The 21,924-nt window shown below is 37.3% G+C and overlaps 1 protein-coding gene across 1 annotated transcript in view; it reads right to left on the minus strand.

Moving 5' to 3' along the window:
* LOC139757422 (probable chitinase 2) overlaps window positions 1–15,002 on the minus strand; it is a 48,199-nt gene extending 33,197 nt beyond the window's left edge. The window contains exon 1 of the mRNA XM_071677925.1: window positions 14,845–15,002. Coding sequence (XP_071534026.1) covers window positions 14,845–14,893 — 49 coding nt within the window. The 5' untranslated portion in view covers window positions 14,894–15,002. The remainder of the gene's footprint in view (window positions 1–14,844) is intronic.
* Between the last annotated feature and the right edge of the window lie 6,922 nt (window positions 15,003–21,924).

A 21,924-nucleotide genomic window follows, 5' to 3' on the forward strand; every position in this document is an offset into this window, starting at 1 on the left:
GTGTGTGTGTGTGTGTGTGTGTGTGTGTGTTATGTATATGTACTTATATGGGCGTGTACGTGTGTGTGTATGCATATGCGTGTGTGTGTGTGTGTGTGTGTGTGTGTGTTATGTATATGTACTTGTATGGGCGTGTACGTGTGTGTGTGTATGTGTGTGTGTGTGTGTGTGTGTGTGTGTGTGTGTGTGTTATGTATATGTATGTATGTGTGCTTGTATGGGCGTGTACGTGTGTGTGTATGTATATGTATGTATATGTACTTGTATGGGCGTGTGTGTGTGTGTGTTTGTGTGGATAGGCCATATGTGGACAATTAACAATTAAGAAAAAAAATTACAGAAAAATTTAAATTTTGAATTTAAGAAAATTTATTACCGTAAAATAATTGTTATTTTTGACATTTTTTTTTATCACCCTATAATAATAACTAATTTTGAATATGAAATTTTTTTATCACCTTAAAATAATAAATAAATTTGAATATGAAAATTTTTAATCACCCTAAGAGATAATTTTGAATAATTTTGAAAACGAAATTTTTAATTACCCTAAATTAATAATTGATTTTGAATACGAGAAACATTTTTCATCCCCTCAAAATAATAACTAACATTAAATAACATTAAAAAATCTCAATTTACATTAATATGTGCAGTATACAATTAACAGGTAAATGACTAATACACAAATAATGTTTCATAAAATTAAATATATTTAATAATAATTACATCTTCCATGATGGTGTCCATTTAGATAAATTAATCCCTTGTCATTTATCCCTTTATCCTGCTTCCTTTCTTTATTTCTCGTGGTTACATTTCCCAAATTACATTTTCTTTCTTTTTAAATATTCTTCGACAACCCATTTTCTATACTGTGTTCACCACGTGACTCACGCCTTCATATCAAACTCCAAAGCCTTATATATATATATATATATATATATATATATATATATATATATATATATATATATATATATATATATATATCTTTCTATATATATATATATATATATATATATATATATATATATATATATATATATATATATATTGTTGGAAAGGATCATAATTTTGCACGTGATCAAGATATTCCTACGAGTCCACGGGGAAAATGAAACACGAAAAGTTCCCAAGTGCACTTTCGTGTAATAATCACATCATCAGGGGAGACACAAGAGAGAAATACAGGAATATATATATATATATATATATATATATATATATATATATATATATATATATATATATATATATATATATACAAAGGACAAGGCCAAACAACCCAAAAGTAATCGATGACTATGTCCGGCAAGGTAATTTTACTTAGCCAGTAACAGCGATAAAAAACACACACACACACACACACGCACACGAAAAGGAATTTTACCAGCTAAATAATTAGCGAATGCCGCATTCAATCCCTTTTTTTTTTATTTCACCCCCTTGTCATACACTCTAATGGCCTCGTCGCGCGTTCATTAATCACCAAGGGACGTCATTACACCTTGAGGAAGAATAGGAGGAGGAAGGCAGTAGTGAAAGACTAAATATAATCTATCACGAAATTAAGAGCAAGGCCAACACCATGAAACCCCGCCAAGGTTCCAATATTCAGGACAAGACTTCCTTCCGTAGAGGCTCAAGATCACAGCGCGTCAACAAAACTCATTTAAAAATTTATCAATAACTAATAATAACACTAAAAACTAATGCAAACTCATTTAAAAAAATATTAATAACTAATAACACAATAAAGACTGTGATGTTTATAGTTTAAAACAATGTAATACGAGTTTAAGCTAACTCAAATGACTATATTTGTTCTGTAATTCGTAATATATTGTCCGTATTTTGTATTCGTTGATCTTTGCCTTTACATAGCCATTTATATCCATCAATATATACATTCAAGTGATTTATATAGAAGGCGTTTGCCTTAAAGGCAGCCAAAGCATAATCTAATCCACGAAAATCTCCTTAATCCAGCAAAATCATTAATCATAATCTAATCCACGAAAATCTCCTTAATCCAGCAAAATCATTAATCATAATCTAATCCACGAAAATCTCCTTAATCCAGCAAAATCATTAATCATAATCTAATCCACGAAAATCTCCTTCATCTAAAGCATCAGTGTAACGTAACCGACTCCAAAAAATCGCCTTAATGGAGCTAAAACACTTAATGTATCAAAATCTAATCATCGGTCAAAATCTAATTGGATATCTGGGCTTGGGTTCCACTCCCACTTTCTCGATCATATTGCACAATTATGGCGCTTGCTTGCATTCCACAGTCATGATTAATGCTGAGAGAGAGAGAGAGAGAGAGAGAGAGAGAGAGAGAGAGAGAGAGAGAGAGAGAGAGAGAGAGAAATATACATATATATATATATATACAACCAAAACACCACATCAAAATATTATGTAGAAAAGGGACCCTGTGTGTATGTCATGGTCCCTGATATGAGAGAGAGAGAGAGAGAGAGAGAGAGAGAGAGAGAGAGAGAGAGAGAGAGAGAGAGAGAGAGAAATATACATACATATACACATCATAAAGATACATCCATATATACATCCAAAACACATCAAAAAATTATGTAGAAAAGGGACCCTGTGTGTATTTTCATGGTCCCTGATTCACCTAAAACTGTCTTTAAGGCCACCACGGTCAGGGTTTCGGTCTAAGGGACTGATATGTTATCTTCTGCTCCGGATATGAGATGTGGGGTTAAGATTAGCACTAGAGATACCTTATCGTCTATAATCTATCCTTATCTCTCACAGAAACCGACGGTCTAATAAGAATGACTTTGAAAAAACATAATAAAAATATGAAATGAAAAAAAAAAAATCAAAAAATTTGTGTCCCCAAATTTAACTAATTAATTTTTCCTGACTTTAAATGACCCATTCGTTTTCTTAACGGCAAAAAATAAATATAAAACGCAAAAAAAATTTGTGTCCCCAAATTTAACTAATTAATTTTTACTGACTTTAAATGACCCATTCGTTTGTTTGTTTGTTTTCAACGGCAAAAAAATAAATATAAAACGCACAAAAAATATTTGTGTCCCCAAATTGACCTATGCAAATGATTGAAATAACCAACTCGTTTAAAAAAAAGGCAAAAATATACATAAAACGTCCCCCCCCAAAAAAAGTCACTAAATTTACCTATACAATCAATTTTACTTAATTTAAATGACCAACACAACAAAAAAAAAATAGACATTACGACACAATTTAAAACCTTCCCACACAATTTCGCTTTTAACGTCACCATATGAACATTTTAAAAGCAAAAGCAGATATTACGAAAAATAACTTTGCTAAAAACGTATGTGTGTGTGTGAGCCATTTTTTAACCCACTCTCCCACGATTCTATCTTGCCTCCAAGACTTGCAACCACAAAAAAAATGTCTTACTCAAGAGCATTTTTTTTATATATACATTTTTTTTTTTAAAAACTTTCTCCCCTTTCAGCCATATTGCCTTTTAAATTTAGACCCCCAGGGGTTCAAAATAGTTTCTACAGCGGCCATCTTACACAACCTAATATATATTTGGGTCTAAAAGAGCAAGAGTAAGACCTGCCCAACACTTTCGACTAATATAAATATATATAATCATTGTCAGTTTCACAATGGCGGCCGGAGTGTGGGGGTGTTGTACCCCCCCAAACCTACCTCCCCCAACACCTTCCCCCTGCGCGCGCACGCCGCCGCGTTGCCGGACGCACGATTCACGCCATCATTTTTAATTTTTAAAAAACAAAACCAAAAAAAAACAACATAGTTTTATAGTCTTTTATATTGTTATATAAACTACAAAATTTTTTTGGTTTTTCAACGAGTAATTAAGGAAAATGATCATGTTTACATAGGTCCTTCACGAAACTTAAGAACCAAAATTGCATGTCAACACGTCTCATTCTAATGTAAAAGTTAATCAATCAAAATATCTAAATTCCACTCCAATTAACCATAACCAGAGCCGGATATACTTTCTTATATCCAGGTAAGGAAGCAGTTATTTCCTCTCCAGTCCATTCAAGTGTGTCCAACTGAGGGCGAAGGGATAAGAGTATCTCAAATATATATAGTATATATATTATATATTTGTTAAACTATATGGATAATTATTATGATAAGTATTACAACATAGATTCAGGAGAATGAGCAGTAGTTCAGGTGTTCGTGTAATAGTCATACCAAAGTTTCTTTAAAATTATTTGAATATTAAAATATAATGATATATATATACATTTATGATCTAGAAGGATATAACTTGCATTAGAAGTACTATAGTACCTTAAAATAATGTGTGGGAGCAGTTGTTAAACATGTAAAGTTTTTCATCGGGATATGGCTGTACGTGTAGAGGAAAAGTATTGGCATTTATAATTTAGGTTTTGCGCGGTATGTACTCCATGGTTGTATAATTGTTACAGTGGATGGGTTTATTGAGCCTAAATGCACAAGCCTGGAATGGCAAATCATCCATTCCTGGGATGAGTTATTGGAATCGTACAGTTTGATTCTTTAATAAAGCATGGACTGATATGAAAACTGAAACCTGGTGAAGTGATGTAAAAGTGTGAAAAAAGTTAAATACATATTCGAATAAGCCAAGTTAATTAGTACATAGGGTTGAGGTAAGTAAATTGGTAGTAGTTTGAAATGAATCTGAGGTATAAGTTGCATTACATATCCAACAGGCAAAATACTGTCAAGATGAACCATGTAATCGAAGTGGATCATAGGTGGGGATGGGGCAAAATTTTGGTGACTAAAATTGAATGAAACATATTAAAAATAAAAATAAATTGTTTAGAAAATATTGCTTTCTAACAATGTGTAATGGTTGCGAGCGTGGCTTTAATTGTCAGCAGAGGATGATTGAAATAGTTTTGTACCAAAATGTTGTGCTCTTGAAAAAAACGAGTATTTATCAGGTAAGACGTACACTTAATTACCAATAGCGTTAAGACCCAGAGCTTATTTAAAGTTTAATGAGAACAATAAGGAAATATGAACCAAATTTATCTGTCCGGAAGTGACCGAACCGTAAATGGACCAAATTAGTGAAAATGAGTAAAAATTTTGTGTACGGCCTTAACATGCAGTAGGTGAAAGTGTAACGATACCTAATAATATTAATTTACTATACCCTTAATGTAGCTACCATGGATTACCAAGCATGTACGCGTACCCGTTAATACCAACTGTAATTGTACCATACTCATTTACCGATATCGTTAATTACCATACCTTATTTGACCATCCTTATTTCCCCGCCTACTCCAACCGGACAGACAAATATAAAAAAAAAAAATATTATATATATCTTAATTAATACCTAATATCATACTTATATATATATTATTACATATATTCCCATGATCCATAATGAAACCAATTCCCATTAATTTCGGTTAATCTACAAACACACACGACAGCGAGCACACACAAGAAGAATATAGTAGGGGTTATATATATGAGGGAAGATATAGATAATAGGGGTCACTCCTGCCAATTCATACTACCTTTCTAATAATCCCGTCCTTGTCCTTCAATTACTAAACACCATTGAATGGTAATTGGCCCTAAAACTCAATATATTTGTGAATTATTCCTACAAATATAAAAATATAACTATAAATATATATATAAATATAAATAAATTGCTATTTTCTAAGCGAACAGCTAAAAATAATTTCTCTAATTCCCAATCAAGTCATTAGATCAATTAACACCAGTTTTGTATCTAAAAATACATATTGTCCTTCCTAAAAAAATGGTCATTTATCCAGCTAGACTCGTACCCATACCCTTAATTTACCCATACCCTTAATTTACCCATACCCTTAATTTACCCATACCCTTAATTTACCCATATCCTTAATTTACCCATACCCTTAATTTACTCATACCCTTAATTTACTCATACCCTTAATTTACCCATACCCTTGATTCACCCATACCCTTAATTCACCCATACCCTTAATTCACCCATACCCTTAATTTACCCATACCCTTAATTTACCCATACCCTTAATTTACTCATACCCTTAATTTACTCATACCCTTAATTTACCCATACCCTTGATTCACCCATACCCTTAATTCACCCATACCCTTAATTTACCCATACCCTTAATTTACCATACCCTTAATCTACTCACACCCTTAATTTACCCATACCCTTAATTTATCCATACCTTTAATTAACTCAGACCCTTAATTTACGCATACCCTTAATTTACCCATACCCTTAATTTACCCATACCCTTAATTCACCCATACCCTTAATTTACCCATACCCTTAATTTACCCATACCCTTAATTTACCCATACCCTTAATTCACCCATACCCTTAATTCACCCATACCCTTAATTCACCCATACCCCATTTTCTAACCATTTTAATTTCAGGGTCGTTTCTAATAGAGGGGAGGGGAGGGAAGGAAGGGGGAAGAAAAGAGGGGAGAGGAAAGGGGAGGGAGGAAGGGGAGAGAGGGGGGTCGTCGTCCCCCATTCATCCCTGACCATTTCCCCCCCCCCCCCCCATTCATGAGGGCACAGTGGCCAACCCTCATGTATGAGAGTTGGGTCGCTGGCCTCATAACCTCATTACATGTGTGTGATGTGCAAGTCTGACCTCATAAACTTCCACCCCCCCTTCCCCATCACCAGCAGGACGTCACAATCCACCATCACCACTCCTCCTCCTCCATTCCCGTCTAATGAACTGACCCATTTCATTTCTGTCATATTTTTTTTATCTAAATAAGTCTCCTATTTTTCCCCACCTCATATATATATATATATATATATATATATATATATATATATATATATATATATATATTATATTTCTCTCTTGTGTCTCCCCTGATGATGTGATTATTACACGAAAGTGCACTTGGGAACTTTTCGTGTTTCATTTTCCCGGTGGACTCAGGAATATGTATATATATATATATATATATATATATATATATATATATATATATATATATATATATATATAATATGGACGAAAAACGAAGGAAAAAATTGGTCCATTCCTTTGCTAAGGCACCCACTGGATAAATAAGTCATCCATCGCTAAAGGAGGCCCACTGAAAAAAAAATATATATTTTCAGCTAATAACCTCTTTTCTAAACGACCCAATTCGAGCTAGACTGATAATTCAAACTTCAAATACAACTTAAGATTATCTGTTTCCAAAGACTTGTAGTTTAGCATACCAGCAAAGGGAAAGTAATTGAAAAAAAAAAATATTTTGAATTGGATATTTTTTTTTCAGTTCTTAGCTGTCCTTAGCTGTTGGGGCCCTACAGCTAAACCAAGCAATCAACCACCATTTAGCTGTGTGTGTGTGTGTGTGTGTGTGTGTGTGTGTGTGTGTATGTCTTGTGTGTGTGTTGTGTGTGTGGGCCAGGGTGGCGACGGGAATGGATGAAGGCAGCAAATATGAATATACACACGTATATATATATATATATATATATATATATATATATATATATATATAAAACAATTAATTAACCAATAAAAATCTATTTACATCATTGAAAAAGCAGTCAGTTGTTTAGGCACATCACTTCACAAAACATCACATTGTTTCGTTCAATAATAAAACCCCCCAAAAACATCAACCATATGTAATCTAATCTAATCTAAATCACCTTCTGTAATTAAATGTAATTAAACAATAAATTCACCCCAACGAAATATTAAATCTAATTCATGTCATAGATAATATCTACCAAGGTCTTTTTTTAAAACAATTCAAGTATATTCCATTGTCTTTCGGTCCATTTCTCCCCAGCAAGATACCATCTACGATCAAAATTATTGACAATGTAATTATCATTTAATATTTATCAAGGCAATGAAAACGGGGTGTTGTGAAATGACCCCCCAAACTTAGCTAAAGATAAAAAAAAAATTGTATATCTTATTTGGGAATATTGACAGCACAATTAATATTATATAAAAAAAATTGCACAAAATTAATGTTTTTAAAATCACATTTCCTTTAACAAAATATAAAATTCATTTGAAATACGAGTGTGAAAAATCCACCCTCCCCAAAAAAAAAAAAAATTCCCCCCCAAAAATTTAATTTCCCTTTCTAACCAAAGTGCCATTGATATAACTATGTAACTAACTCGTTAACAACCCTATCTATTGTCAAACTCGTTAACAACCCTTATGGACATGCTCTCCAAAACGTAGCTGGCGATAAAGTACCCTTATCTAGTAACTTAAAAAAAAAAAAAGGCCCTTAACCAAATGGCCTAATTTGAAGGGGAGAAAAAAAATGTCCATACAAGGGAAAAAAAATTCGTTAAATTTCTAAATTGCAGAGAAAAAAAATCATATGACATTTATTTCCTCCTTAGGGCCACAATCATAAAATCACTATATAAACCCAAAGTTATAAATGGTTCATTAAAGGATAATGCAATTATATTTACATTTATCCACGTATAATGCAATTATATTTACATTTATCCACGTATAATGCAATTATATTTACATTTATCCACGTATAATGCAATTATATTTACATTTATCCACGTGTAATGCAATTATATTTACATTTATCCACGTATAATGCAATTATATTTACATTTATCCACGTATAATGCAATTATATTTACATTTATCCACGGATAATGCAATTATATTTACATTCATCCACGTATAATGCAATTATATTTACATTTATCCACGTATAATGCAATTATATTTACATTTATCCACGTATAATGCAATTATATTTACATTCATCCACGTATAATGCAATTATATTTACATTTATCCACGTATAATGCAATTATGTTTACATTTATCCACGTATAATGCAATTATATTTACATTTATCCACGTATAATGCAATTATATCTACATTTATCCACGTATAATGCAATTATATTTACATTTATCCACGTATAATGCAATTATATCTACATTTATCCACGTATAATGAATTATATTTACATTTATCCACGTATAATGCAATTATATTTACATTTATCCACGTATAATGCAATTATATTTACATTTATCCACGTATAATGCAATTATATCTACATTTATCCACGTATAATGAATTATATTTACATTTATCCACGTATAATGCAATTATATATACATTCATCCACGTATAATGCAATTATATTTACATTTATCCACGTATAATGCAATTATATTTACATTTATCCACGTATAATGCAATTATATTTACATTTATCCACGTATAATGCAATTATATTTACATTCATCCACGTATAATGCAATTATATTTACATTCTTCTATAACAACAAAAATAACCCTTTACACCTTATTAAATCTATTTCCGAAAACATCTAAAATAAACAAACATTTATGGGTATAAATGAGTTATTATTTATATCACTGGCAAATCAACAGTTCATTATGTAAACAAAGGCGATAACCACCAAACCAATTTGACTTTTAAAAAAAAAATCCAATTTTTTTTTTGTTTTTTGTTTTTTTATGATCATAATTATATTAATTAATTAACACGTCATGACATAAACAACCTAATTGTGACCAGCCCGCATACTTACTTCGACGAGTTCTCTCTCTCTCTCTCTCTCTCTCTCTCTCTCTCTCTCTCTCTCTCTCTTTATTCAAAATAATATTTAATGGAAACCCATAATTATCTTTATATTTCAAATCCCTTTACCTTACGAAATCCAATAAGGCCCACTTCTCTCTTATTAGAGTTCTTGACGCTACCTCACCCTCGTGGGAAACGGCGAATACGTATATAAAATAATAATTATCATTATAATCAACCGCGTTTATCGTAAAGAAAATTATATGTAGATAATACTGCTCATTAATTTTGAAAATGGACTTTAAAACAACACTTTAATCTGTCACTGGTTCATTTTACCATATTTTTTTGACTGATTGGGACCTAAACAGCTTGAGTTGTTCTATATATATATATATATATATATATATATATATATATATATATAATGTCTTCAGTCTGATAAAATTGTGTTAAAAAACCTGCAAACATTTTGAATTATTAACCATTTAATTTAAACGCTAAAAACAACCCATCGACATTTTGGAATTTATGATCAACCATTTAATTTAAACGCTAAAAACAACCCTCTGACATTTTAGAATTAACGATCAACCATTTAATTTAAACTCTAATAATAACCCAACGACATTTTGGAATTTATGATTAACCATTTAATTTAAACGCTAAAAACAACCCTCCGACATTTTAGAATTAACGATCAACCATTTAATTTAAACTCTAAAAACAAACCTCCGACATTTTAGAATTAACGATCAAACCATTTAATTTAAACGCAACACACACACAGTTTTCCCCTCAGTTCAAAAGCTGATTAATGCAACTTCATTGTCTGTGTTTTGATTCAATACCCGCAAGCGCTAATTAGAATCATGCACAGAACAGATACGTTTTCTATACGGCACAGAACCGAGATACGTTTTCTATACGGCACAGAAATCTATATTGTCAATATCGCCGTCTCACGTTTTCTATGTTATTTTTTGTCCTTTTTTCTCCTTTTTCAGTATTCAACCAATGCTAACCTGTTCTATATTTAAATGCCTCATATAAAGTACTTTTTTACTTACACAACTCGTGTGTATATATATATATATATATATATATATATATATATATATATATATATATATATATATATATATATTTTCTTTCATACTAGGTGTTAATCCCCCTCAAATTAGTAATATTAATCATTTGAATTATTAATATTAATCCCTTCACAAATTAATCCTTTCACTTCGGAGTAATATTAATCGTTTCAAATGAGTAATATTAATCCCTTAACAAATTAATCCTTTCACTTCGGAGTAATATTAATCGTTTCAAATGAGTAATATTAATCCCTTAACAAATTAATCCTTTCACTTCAAAGTAGTACTAATCGTTTAACTGAGTAATATTAATCCCTTCACAAATTAATCCTTTCACTTTGAAGGAGTAATATTAATCGTTTCAAATGAGTAATAATAATCCCTTCACAAATTAATCCTTTCACTTCAAAGGAGTAATATTAATCATTTAAATGAGTAATATTAATCCCTTCACAAGCTTACAGTGATTAAAACTGTGGGGCGAAGGCATTTGAACTGCCTTCCGGGGTTGTAACAGACCTTGGCATACGCCCCATTTTCTTTTCCTTTTTTTTTTTGACGCAATCCCCACACGCGCGCGCGCGCGCAAGCAGCCTATCAAGGCCTCCTGGACCAATCATAAGAGAGTTGAAATCCCTTTTTGTCTAAAGGCCTCATTAACAACCACCCATTTAAATATACACATAGAGAAGCATTTCAAGCCATTAATCACCCCCTACCACCCAATTGGGCCCTTAAGCATTATAGTCCAGAGGATTTCCTGTTGTGTAAGCCTTTGAGGTAACAAAGGGAGGGTCTCTCTCTCTCTCTCTCTCTCTCTCTCTCTCTCTCTCTCTCTCTCTCTCTCTCTCTCTCTCTCTCTCACACGTCTTCGCCGCCCCCCATTTTCTGTGTCTGGATGGGTGTACACATCCCTACATCAAGACATACATATATATATACATCCACACACACATATAGAACGTCCGTCGTGCCTAGGGAAGTACGAATTAATACATCATACACGAAATACAATGGGCCGATGTATTGTCGAGGTCAGCCACCCAAAGTGAAAGTTTTCTTCGATAAATAACGGGAAAGCGGCGTTGCCACGTCTCTCACCTTTACTCCATTCCTCTTCGGGAAAAATTCCAGATAATAAATTGGTTTTAGGACCGTCTTTCCCGCGAGAAGGGAAAGCCAAGAATGTATATATATACATTAAATATGGCTATTTACATTACCCAAGACGGGAGTATCCAATTATCCGATATACATAAATCAAGAGTAATAAATACACTACGGATTAATCCCTCCCCCCCCCTAGACGTGAATAAACTACAAGCACTGATAATTATTCTAATCACCTTATCTTGGAGATAAGAGAGATACACTGCAGCGATAACAAAGACTGGAAGACAAATGGGGGAGGGGGGGGGGGGAAGAACGGAACTTTGGCAACACCGCCTGGAGGAGGTATGGCAACAGCTGGAACAACATGGCGGCCCGAGCGGTTATATCCCAAGGACTGATCCTTTGGCTTCCACCTTAACCAGCCTTAATCCCCTTAATTTAAGACAATATAACGCATTGACCATTTAAAATAAATTCTCGTTGAACTTCTCCAGCGTTTGGGCTCTTTAATAATAACCTCCTGTCAATATATCATTGAATTTGATGCATAATAAGCCACACTTTTACCCAACTTTGTTTACAATAATTTTTTTTCCCTCCCTCGTATCCTGGAAGATAATTATATACTGCGTAGTGGACACTTCCGCTCAAGGGGACTCGATACGTCATTAAACTACTTCGTAAGGCTGTTAATAAGGTATTTAAAGAGTCGGAAGCGACCATCTTGGGACTTAAACGTCACACACACACACACACACACACACACACATGTCCGTCTCGCTATCTATACAAGTACATTTACCATCATAATTCTAACAAACATGTAAAAATTATATATGAAATAGGAGTAAATGCGAAAAACAATGAACGAAATTATTCACACACTACTGATAAGGTTCTCAAAAAAAAAACGAAAAAAAGGGGGGTAGGGAGACATTTACAACAATGACTTCGGCATGTGTATATTAAAGTCCATACACTAGCAACACCAAACGAAAAAAAATGGGGTTAGGTAGACATTAAAGCAATGACTCCGGCATGTGTTTATTAAAGTCCATACACTAGCAACACCACTTAATGATATGCCCAAACGAATTAAAAGGTCGGCAGGTAGGTGGGGGGTGGGGGAGGAGAATGGAACAGCCTAACCTTGGAAGGGGGGGGGGGGGGGGGAATTGCAGGCGTGACCCAGCCAAGAGACCAAAGTTCATAGGAACCCAGCCACAGTTAAAGGAAGGAAGGGGTGTGGGTTCACCACTGTCAGCCCTCATAATTGGCCATTAATATAAACATATAAACATTACCTGGCTGAGGACAGATGAACATTGATACCATGCGCAAAGAACCTCTTAAAAACACTCCACAAAGCGCAGGCCATTTAAACCATTTAACAACACAATCCAATCTCCTAACACCTGAACTGCTCGTTAGAGATCTTTAACGATGCAACGTAGGCCAAAACGAGTGGAATTAAACGGTTGAACAAACAACGCCATGAGGTGCGCGTTTAAAATAAATGTCTAATACTCATAAAAAACGCCATTCGGTAAAACAATGAGAACAAAAGAAACGTTCATTATGTATTGGGATGCCAGAGGCGGGAAGATTTTACGAAATTCGCCACTGGCGGCAACATAGTGCTATTACGGTCAAATTGGGGTCAAAGAATTTCAGTTCTTTTTTAAAAGTATTTTGCCGAATTACTTAAGTAAAGTACTTAAGTACTTAAGTAAAGTAACCCCCCCACACTTACTTCCCTCCCCCTTACTTATATATTTTTGTCCATTTTTTTTCTCCATTTAAGAGCGAATTTCCCCATAATTGCTCGTTTATAATTGGAAATTACCCTCATTGCAAGGGCTGTTCAGGGTGATTAAGAACCCCCTATCTAATTAAATTGGTCGAGAGCAGGAGCCCCACTGAGTAAAAATCAAATTATAAATTTGACCTAACCTGTGTACGACGTGCAGAAAAATTTTAAAAAATCTCAAAAATTTAAAATTTAAGAAGCCAATGTTCAAAGTGTATTCAACATTACCTAATGACCTATTCACATTTACTAATCACCTAATACGTTATGTTTGAATGTGAACAGTTCTCGTAAGGTTGTTCTTCCCTAAAAACTAAACCAACCAGTCAACCTTGTGAAGAAAACTGTTAAATTTTTTTCCCCCTTTTAGATTCGTCTACGATTTTAAGTTGATAATAGGTTACTAGTTTTTTTATTTGTTGTTTTGGCAGGTTAATAAGCATGTAACCCCATTTAGACTAACCCCATTTTCATCTCCAAATTTAATATTAATTTATAGTTAAAGATTGGACATCAATATGGCGCCATTCAAAAGGGTGGTAAGGGGGTGCAACACTTTAGACAAATGGAAAAAAAAAATTCCATGGCACTTGGCACTTATAATGACTTTATAAGTAAAATACAAAAGTGTGTAAGTCACTGAAATGTAGTTTTTAATTTTTTTTATAAAATGTAAAACTACATACGCGGCTAAAAAAAAATTTCTTGGGGTAAATATTATTTTAAGACAATATTTACCTGAAGCTGCAATCATAATTATTTTCAAAAAAAAATTAACCCCTCCCCCCCTTCACAATGAATACCGGTCATTAATGGAAAAACCATTAAATTTCGAAAAAATTTTAACTCCAATTTGAAAAAAAAAATTTACCTTGGGAAACTGGGTAGCATATTTTGGATGATCAAAAATTTACATAGAGATAACTTGAAGGGGCTAATGGGTCACTATTGAGCCATTATCAATTCGTCTGATACAGCTGAGAGGTCAAACAACATCCCCCCCTCCCCCGCAATGACCCAAAATGAAAGTTAACCTTTCAAACTCGTTTGACCTCACACCAACGGAGCGCACGAGAGAGCAAGAACCTTTATAATTAACCCCAAAGTACATCTCTATAATCATATCCCTCTCCCAACCCTTTAAACCACAATTTGTCCAAAGTCTCGCCTTCAGCATCCATTACCACAAGGGAGATCAAAATCAGAGAGACTTACCCAAAGCGAAGGCGGAGAGCGCCAAGAGCGTTAACGTGCACCCGACCATGTCTCCAGAAACACTGGCCTCTGGCGGGCGGGGGCGACACCTCCTCCCCAGCTGGCCAGGTCCCCCGTGCGCAGGCGCAGGTGCCAGATACCCCCACCCGCCATCTCAGATGGCGGAGAAGAACTCCTCCTCCTCACCTCCTATTTCAACCCTCTGAAAAACGGGGAAGACATGATCTATGGAGTATATTAAGACTAGAGGATGATTATTCACTCTCTCTCCTCTCTGGCCAATGGCTGAAACCCGAGAAGGAGTGAGATTTCAAGTAGTTTAGAGGGAAAATAGATATATATCCTTGTACTGCAAGGGAGGACGGAGCAAAAAAAAAAAAAATATAGATGTGGCACAATATGTCTTCCGGACGAGCGAACTTTTGTTCTAAATGTTAAAGGGAAGTGCTTGCAGGAAGCCCTGAGATCCTTACCTATTCGTAATATATATATATATAAAAAGAGGAAGCAAAATGGGGCGACTGGGAATCAAAGGACAATGATTAGTATTGCAAACTCATAAACTTACATTGAATACTTCCTTCCTGTCCTAACTCATTATTTGTGGTAAATGAGGAATTAATCTTCAGTATTAATGACCCTCTACCATCTAACTACACCCTTACTAACTAGTATCTACCATCTAACCACACCAGTACTAGTTAACGAGAGAGAGAGAGAGAGGAGAGCGAGAGAGCGAGAGAGAGGGAGAGAGAGAGAGAGAGGGAGGGAGAGAGAGAGAGAGAGGGAGGGAGAGAGAGAGAGAGAGGCCATGAAGAAAGTGACCTTGGCTAACCTCTCGCGGAAGTCCAGTTCTTTCGTAAAAGGTCAACTGTAGTTAGGCAAGTGGGATTCGATCCCAGACACTGGGGCAGTCAGGAACCAAACAGCGGGACTCGATCCCAGACACTAGTGCAATTAGGACCAGACAGGACAGCCACCATCGACTTATGGGTACCTGGTTAACTGTCCAGGTTAGGTATGACAAATGTATATTGGGTCCAAACTACTTAAATAGGGACTAAAGGAAAAAAAAAGCATGTATATATATATATTACATTTTTCTTTATCATACTATTCGCCATTTCCCGCGTGAGCGAGGCAGCGCTAAGAACAGAGGCCTGAGCCTTTGAGGGAATATCTTCACTTGACACCCTTCTTCTCTGCTCTAATCTATTTTCTTGGAAAACTATAAACAAAAACCTTCAACATACCCTAAGTGGTCGCGCTCCCGCCTGCCACGCAGAAGTTCCTGGGTTCGAACCCTCCGCAGAAGCTCCTGGGTTCGATCCCTTCGCAGAAGTTCCTGGGTTCGAACCTTCGCAGACGTTCGTGGATTCGACCCCTTCGCAGAACTTCCTGGGTTCAAACCCTTCGCAAGAAGTTCCTGGGTTCGAACCCTTCGCAGAACTTCCTGGGTTCGAACCCTTCCCAGAACTTCCTGGGTTCAAACCCTTCGCAAGAACTTCCTGGGTTCGAACCCTTCGCAAGAACTTCCTGGGTTCGACCCCTTCACAGAACTTCCTGGGTTCGAACCCTTCCCCCTTCGCGAGTTTGCAGAGGGAGAGAAAAGCGTCGGCTTCCTCATCCACCTCCACCCTGAGTTCAAGACACCTTCATCATGAGTTCAAATATCTTGCGTCTGAACCTCACGAACTTCCATTCCACGAAGAAGACCACGTCCGGGTGCACTAATCTCAAGTCCCTGAGCCAGGCGACTAAGCTAACCACGATTGTGGTTACGAACGACACGAACATCTAAAGGAAATCCACATGGCTCCTGCGTAGGGCCACGACCTCCCCAACACGACGCCACAGCGTTTTACGCCACGTCCTCAGGGTACAGATCACCTGCTGGTCCTGAGAGGGCGTGGTGGTGGCGTCGTTCGACTCCTTCGGTCCCTCTGTGGCCAGGGAGACTTGAATCAGTTCGGAGGGCGTCGCCCGTAGCGCCGCCTTCGGCTTCACGACCTGGTTCGTTGGCGCGACGGGAGCGGCTCTCTCTGGCGAAGCCCAAAGGCTTGAGAAAGGCACGAAGTCCATGAAGATCTCGCTGAAGATCTCGCTGAAGATCTCTGGAATGTGGACTTCGCTGGTCCCTGGAGGGGGTCGAACCTGGTTGGCCTGAAGGGCGTGTTGATGCTTAGGAAGAACCAGTGACTTGAAATAATCATCCATCACCTTCTTCAGGTAGGTCCTGGTGAATGGGGAAGTTCGCCGACCTTGCCACCAGCAGTAGGAGCCAGCGAGGAGGCGACGGGAGGAGACGAGAAGGGCGAAAGGGAAGATGAGGAACGCCCAGGAGATCGCTAGGTCAATCTCCTCCTCCATCTTCCACTGGGCGTCCCTAATCTCCGTCAGCGCCTGCAGGAGGGCGCTCCTGTGCCTCACGACGCGGTACGTGCCCACGATCGGGTACCAGAGGGAACCCGGACCCCCGTCCGTCTAAGGGAGGTCCCCCTTCGTCAGGAAGGGTAGGACAGAGAGCGGGGGGCGCGCCCGTGTCTCCTTCACTTCAGCTCGCACAGAGTCGATCCTAGCCCCCAGGGACATGGCGTACCATGTCCCAAGGCCCCAGGCCACGACGCAGGACACAGCCAAGACGACGACAATTGCACGACACACACCTGGCGGAACCACAGTCAATTTCGTCATCTTTTCAAACAATTAAAATCGAAAGTAGTTTCCCCAGTGGGTAATGGGTCATTACACTTTACGCCAGTGACAGCTCGGGAGACGATGCCTGGGACGATGAGGGGGGCCTGGGACAGTGTTGGGATGTCTGGGACAGTGTTGGGATGTCTGGGACAGTGTTGGGATGTCTGGGACAGTGTTGGGATGTCTGGGACGATGAGAAGGCCTGGGACAGTGTTGGGATGTCTGGGACAGTGTTGGGATGTCTGGGACAATGTTGGGATGTCTGGGACAATGTTGGGATGTCTGGGACAGTGTTGGGATGTCTGGGACAGTGTTGGGATGTCTGGGACGATGAGAAGGCCTGGGACAGTGTTGAGATGCCTGGGACAGTGTTGGGATGTCTGGGACAGTGTTGGGATGTCTGGGACAGTGTTGCGATGTCTGGGACAGTGTTGGGATGTCTGGGACAGTGTTGGGATGTCTGGGACAGTGTTGGGATGTCTGGGACAGTGTTGAGATGTCTGGGACAGTGTTGGGATGTCTGGGACAGTGTTGGGATGTCTGGGACAGTGTTGGGATGTCTGGGACAGTGTTGGGATGTCTGGGACAGTGTTGCGATGTCTGGGACAGTGTTGGGATGTCTGGGACAGTGTTGGGATGTCTGGGACAGTGTTGGGATGTCTGGGACAGTGTTGGGATGTCTGGGACAGTGTTGGGATGTCTGGGACAGTGTTGGGATGTCTGGGACAGTGTTGCGATGTCTGGGACAGTGTTGGGATGTCTGGGACAGTGTTGGGATGTCTGGGACAGTGTTGGGATGTCTGGGACAGTGTTGGGGGCCTGGGACAGTGTTGGGATGTCTGGGACGATGAGGAGGCCTGGGACAGTGTTGGGATGTCTGGGACAATGTCTGGGATTTGAGTCTCATGAATATGAGGGACGAGGGATATTACAACCGAGTCATATTCCAGCGAGTGTAGTGATGAAGGTGTAGTGAAGATGACGCTATAGTGAAGATGTGTCCCTCGTGAACATTAAGGTGTAGTGAAGATGAGTGCTTGTACATAAAGGGTATAGTGAAGATGACACAGACACTAAGGATGAAAGTGATGATGAAGAGGGGGGTGGGGGCTGAAGGTGAAGGTGCAATGAAAATGAAGGGTGTAGTGAAGATGACGAGCACAAATGAAAATGAAGGGTGTAGTGAAGATGACGAGCACAAATGAAAATGCAGGGTGTAGTGAAGATGACGAGCACAAATGAAAATGAAGGGTGTAGTGAAGATGACGAGCACAAATGAAAATGCAGGGTGTAGTGAAGATGACGAGCACAAATGAAAATGCAGGGTGTAGTGAAGATGACGAGCACAAATGAAAATGCAGGGTGTAGTGAAGATGACGAGCACAAATGAAGATAAACGAAGCGATAAGGATGAAGTGGTGATGAAGATGACATGTATATTGGAGAACGATGTCATATAAAGGTGTGATGTAGATAGATAGATAGATAGATAGATAGAGATAGAGAAAGAGAGAGAGAGAGAGAGAGAGAGAGAGAGAGAGAGAGAGAGAGAGAGAGAGAGAGACGGGGAATAAAAAAATACATAAATGCCTCCGTAGCGAAGATAAAGGAAGGGTGTAAGTGAAGCCAAGGGTGTAGTGAAGATGCCTGTGTAGTGACGGTGGGTGTAAACGAGTGTCTCAAGAGACACAGAGCTAGTGTGGGTGTAGTGTGGGTGTAGTGTGTGTGTGTGTGTGAGTGTAGTGTGTAAGTGTGTGTGGGTGTGTGAGTGTAGTGTGTATGTGTGTGTGTGTAGTGTGTGTGTGTGGGTGTGAGTGTAGTGTGTAAGTGTGTGTATGTGTGTGTGTGTAGTGTGTGTGTGTGTGTGTGTGTGTGGGTGTAATAATCATTATCTTTTATCACCTGAAGAAAATAAAGGTGTACATGACCCTGACCTAACCAGAAGGCCTTAATCACCCTGACATCTAATAGGCTCAACAAACAACCCAATTAGAAGAGCCGCCAGTTTAAACGCCCAAGCGTTCGAGGCGTTTTAAATACCCCCCCAGGGGGCGCCGCCAGTTTAAATGCCCTTGGGACAGTCCACTTAACAGCAAGTAATATATATACATACATATCATATATGTACATTAATGCATATGGCTATGTATACAAATAATGCATATGGGTATGTATACTCTAGGGGCGAAAATCCTAGGGTGTTTATGAGGATAATGCGCCCCTAATATCGAAAATAACTTATGCTATCTATTAACCTATCATTTATTATTCTATTTTCTTTTATCTATTAATCTATCATTTATTATTCTATTTTCTATTATCTATCATTTACTCTATTTTCTATTATCTACTAACCTATCATTTATTATTCTATTTTCTATTATTCTATCATTTATTATTCTATTTTCTATTATCTATTAATCTATCATTTATTATTCTATTTTCTATTATCTATTAATCTATTATTATTCTATTATCTATTAATCTATCATTTATTATTCTATTTTCTATTAATCTATCATTTATCATTCTATTTTCTATTATCTATCAATTATTCTATTTTCTATTATCTATTAATCTATCATCTATTATTCTATTTACTATTATCTATCAATAATGTCTAATAAATGATATCTATTTATTCGCCCTATTTATCGAGCAGGTACCTCATACCCATCCCAAGTCGGGCACTGATACCTCCTCATACCCACCTCAAGTTGGGCACTGATACCTGGTAACCATCCCAAGTTGGGCATGATATAACCATCCCAAGTCGGGCAATGATAGCTCACTCCCATCCTAAGTTAGGCACTGACACCTCATAACCGAGTAAACACCTCATAACACAGCTATTACTAATATGTTAATTACTAATTATGGTAATTACTAATGTTAATTACTAATTATGGTAATTACTAATATGGTTCAACGAAAAAAAAAATTAACGAAATTGAGAGAAAAAAAAATTCAGAACGAAAATAAAAAAAATTCAAGATGGACGCCCATGCAGGAGTGAGTGAGGGAGGCCGATATGAAATTCTTGTCGATTAAACATCACTCGATGTCATCTAAGCAATGCCAATATATCTAGACAATAGAAGAAGACATATTCTAAGCCAATATGGCCGATAGAGTCATAATAGACTCAGGATTTACCACAAAATGGCCAAAAATTGACACAAACGGCTTGGTGGGAAGAACCAGGGGTAAGTAAATATGGACGACTCACGCACATATTTCAGATTAATGTCGTCACCACAGTCGCCCTCGAGGAAGCCCTTAAGGTCACCGATCACCTGAGGAGGAGATGCAAACTCAGGAGGTGGAGGAGAAGCCTTAAATCCAGCCAGAAGGACGAGCAGGTGGTGCCAAAAGGCGCGGCGTCTTCACGGCCGCCATTGTACAATGGCCGCCTCGTGGTCGGTCAACCCCCCCCCCAACCCCCAGGAGCCATTTACCCTTTAATTCGCATTCCTTCTCGTCACCTTCTACGACATCTAATTAGCATATATCTACATAAAGGGGGGTAATTAAAGTACCGTGCTCGTGCGAACATGGTTGGGCATTTAAGAGAGATGAGTCTTAAATGTTATAATTAAAAATGAATTAATAACCGGATTATCATCCACTCGTTTTCCAAATTTGAAACTCCATTTTTTTATAAAAAAAAAAAAATCCAGCTCATTCAAATTCTCAAACAAATCCCTTGAGAAAAGGAACGCAATATAAAATTATGTAAAATGAAATAAAGGTGTTAAATTGAATACAAAATAGCAATAACATGGGATGGCTGTCCAACACGACTGGCAAAATGGTTCTAATGTCAAATGAAATAACGATTTAAAATTCCACATAAATCTTATCAAATTTGATATCATTATCTTACGCAAACTCGGGGAAAACACAGCGAGACAACCACAATTAAAATCCTATAATCATGAAGTAATTATTTGCCTGTTGGGGGGTCTAACAATAATTTCCAGTTATTTAGGAAATTTACTCCATTCGGGATGGCATCACATACACACACACACACACACATATATATATATATATATATATATATATATATATATATATATATATTATTTATTTATTTATCTACTTTGCTTTGTCGCTGTCTCTCTCGTTAGCGAGGTAGCGCAAGGAAACAGACGAAAGAAATGGCCCAACCCACCCACATACACATGTATATACATACACGTCCACACACGCAATTTACATACCTATACATCTAAATGTACACATATACATACACACACAGACATATACATAGATACACATGTACATAATTCATACTGTCTGCCTTTATTCATTCCCATCGCCACCCCGCCACACATGGAATAACAACCCCCTCCCCCCTCTTGTGCGCGGGATAGCGAT

Source organism: Panulirus ornatus, chromosome 26, assembly GCF_036320965.1.
Source record: "Panulirus ornatus isolate Po-2019 chromosome 26, ASM3632096v1, whole genome shotgun sequence".
Lineage (NCBI taxonomy): Eukaryota > Metazoa > Arthropoda > Malacostraca > Decapoda > Palinuridae > Panulirus > Panulirus ornatus.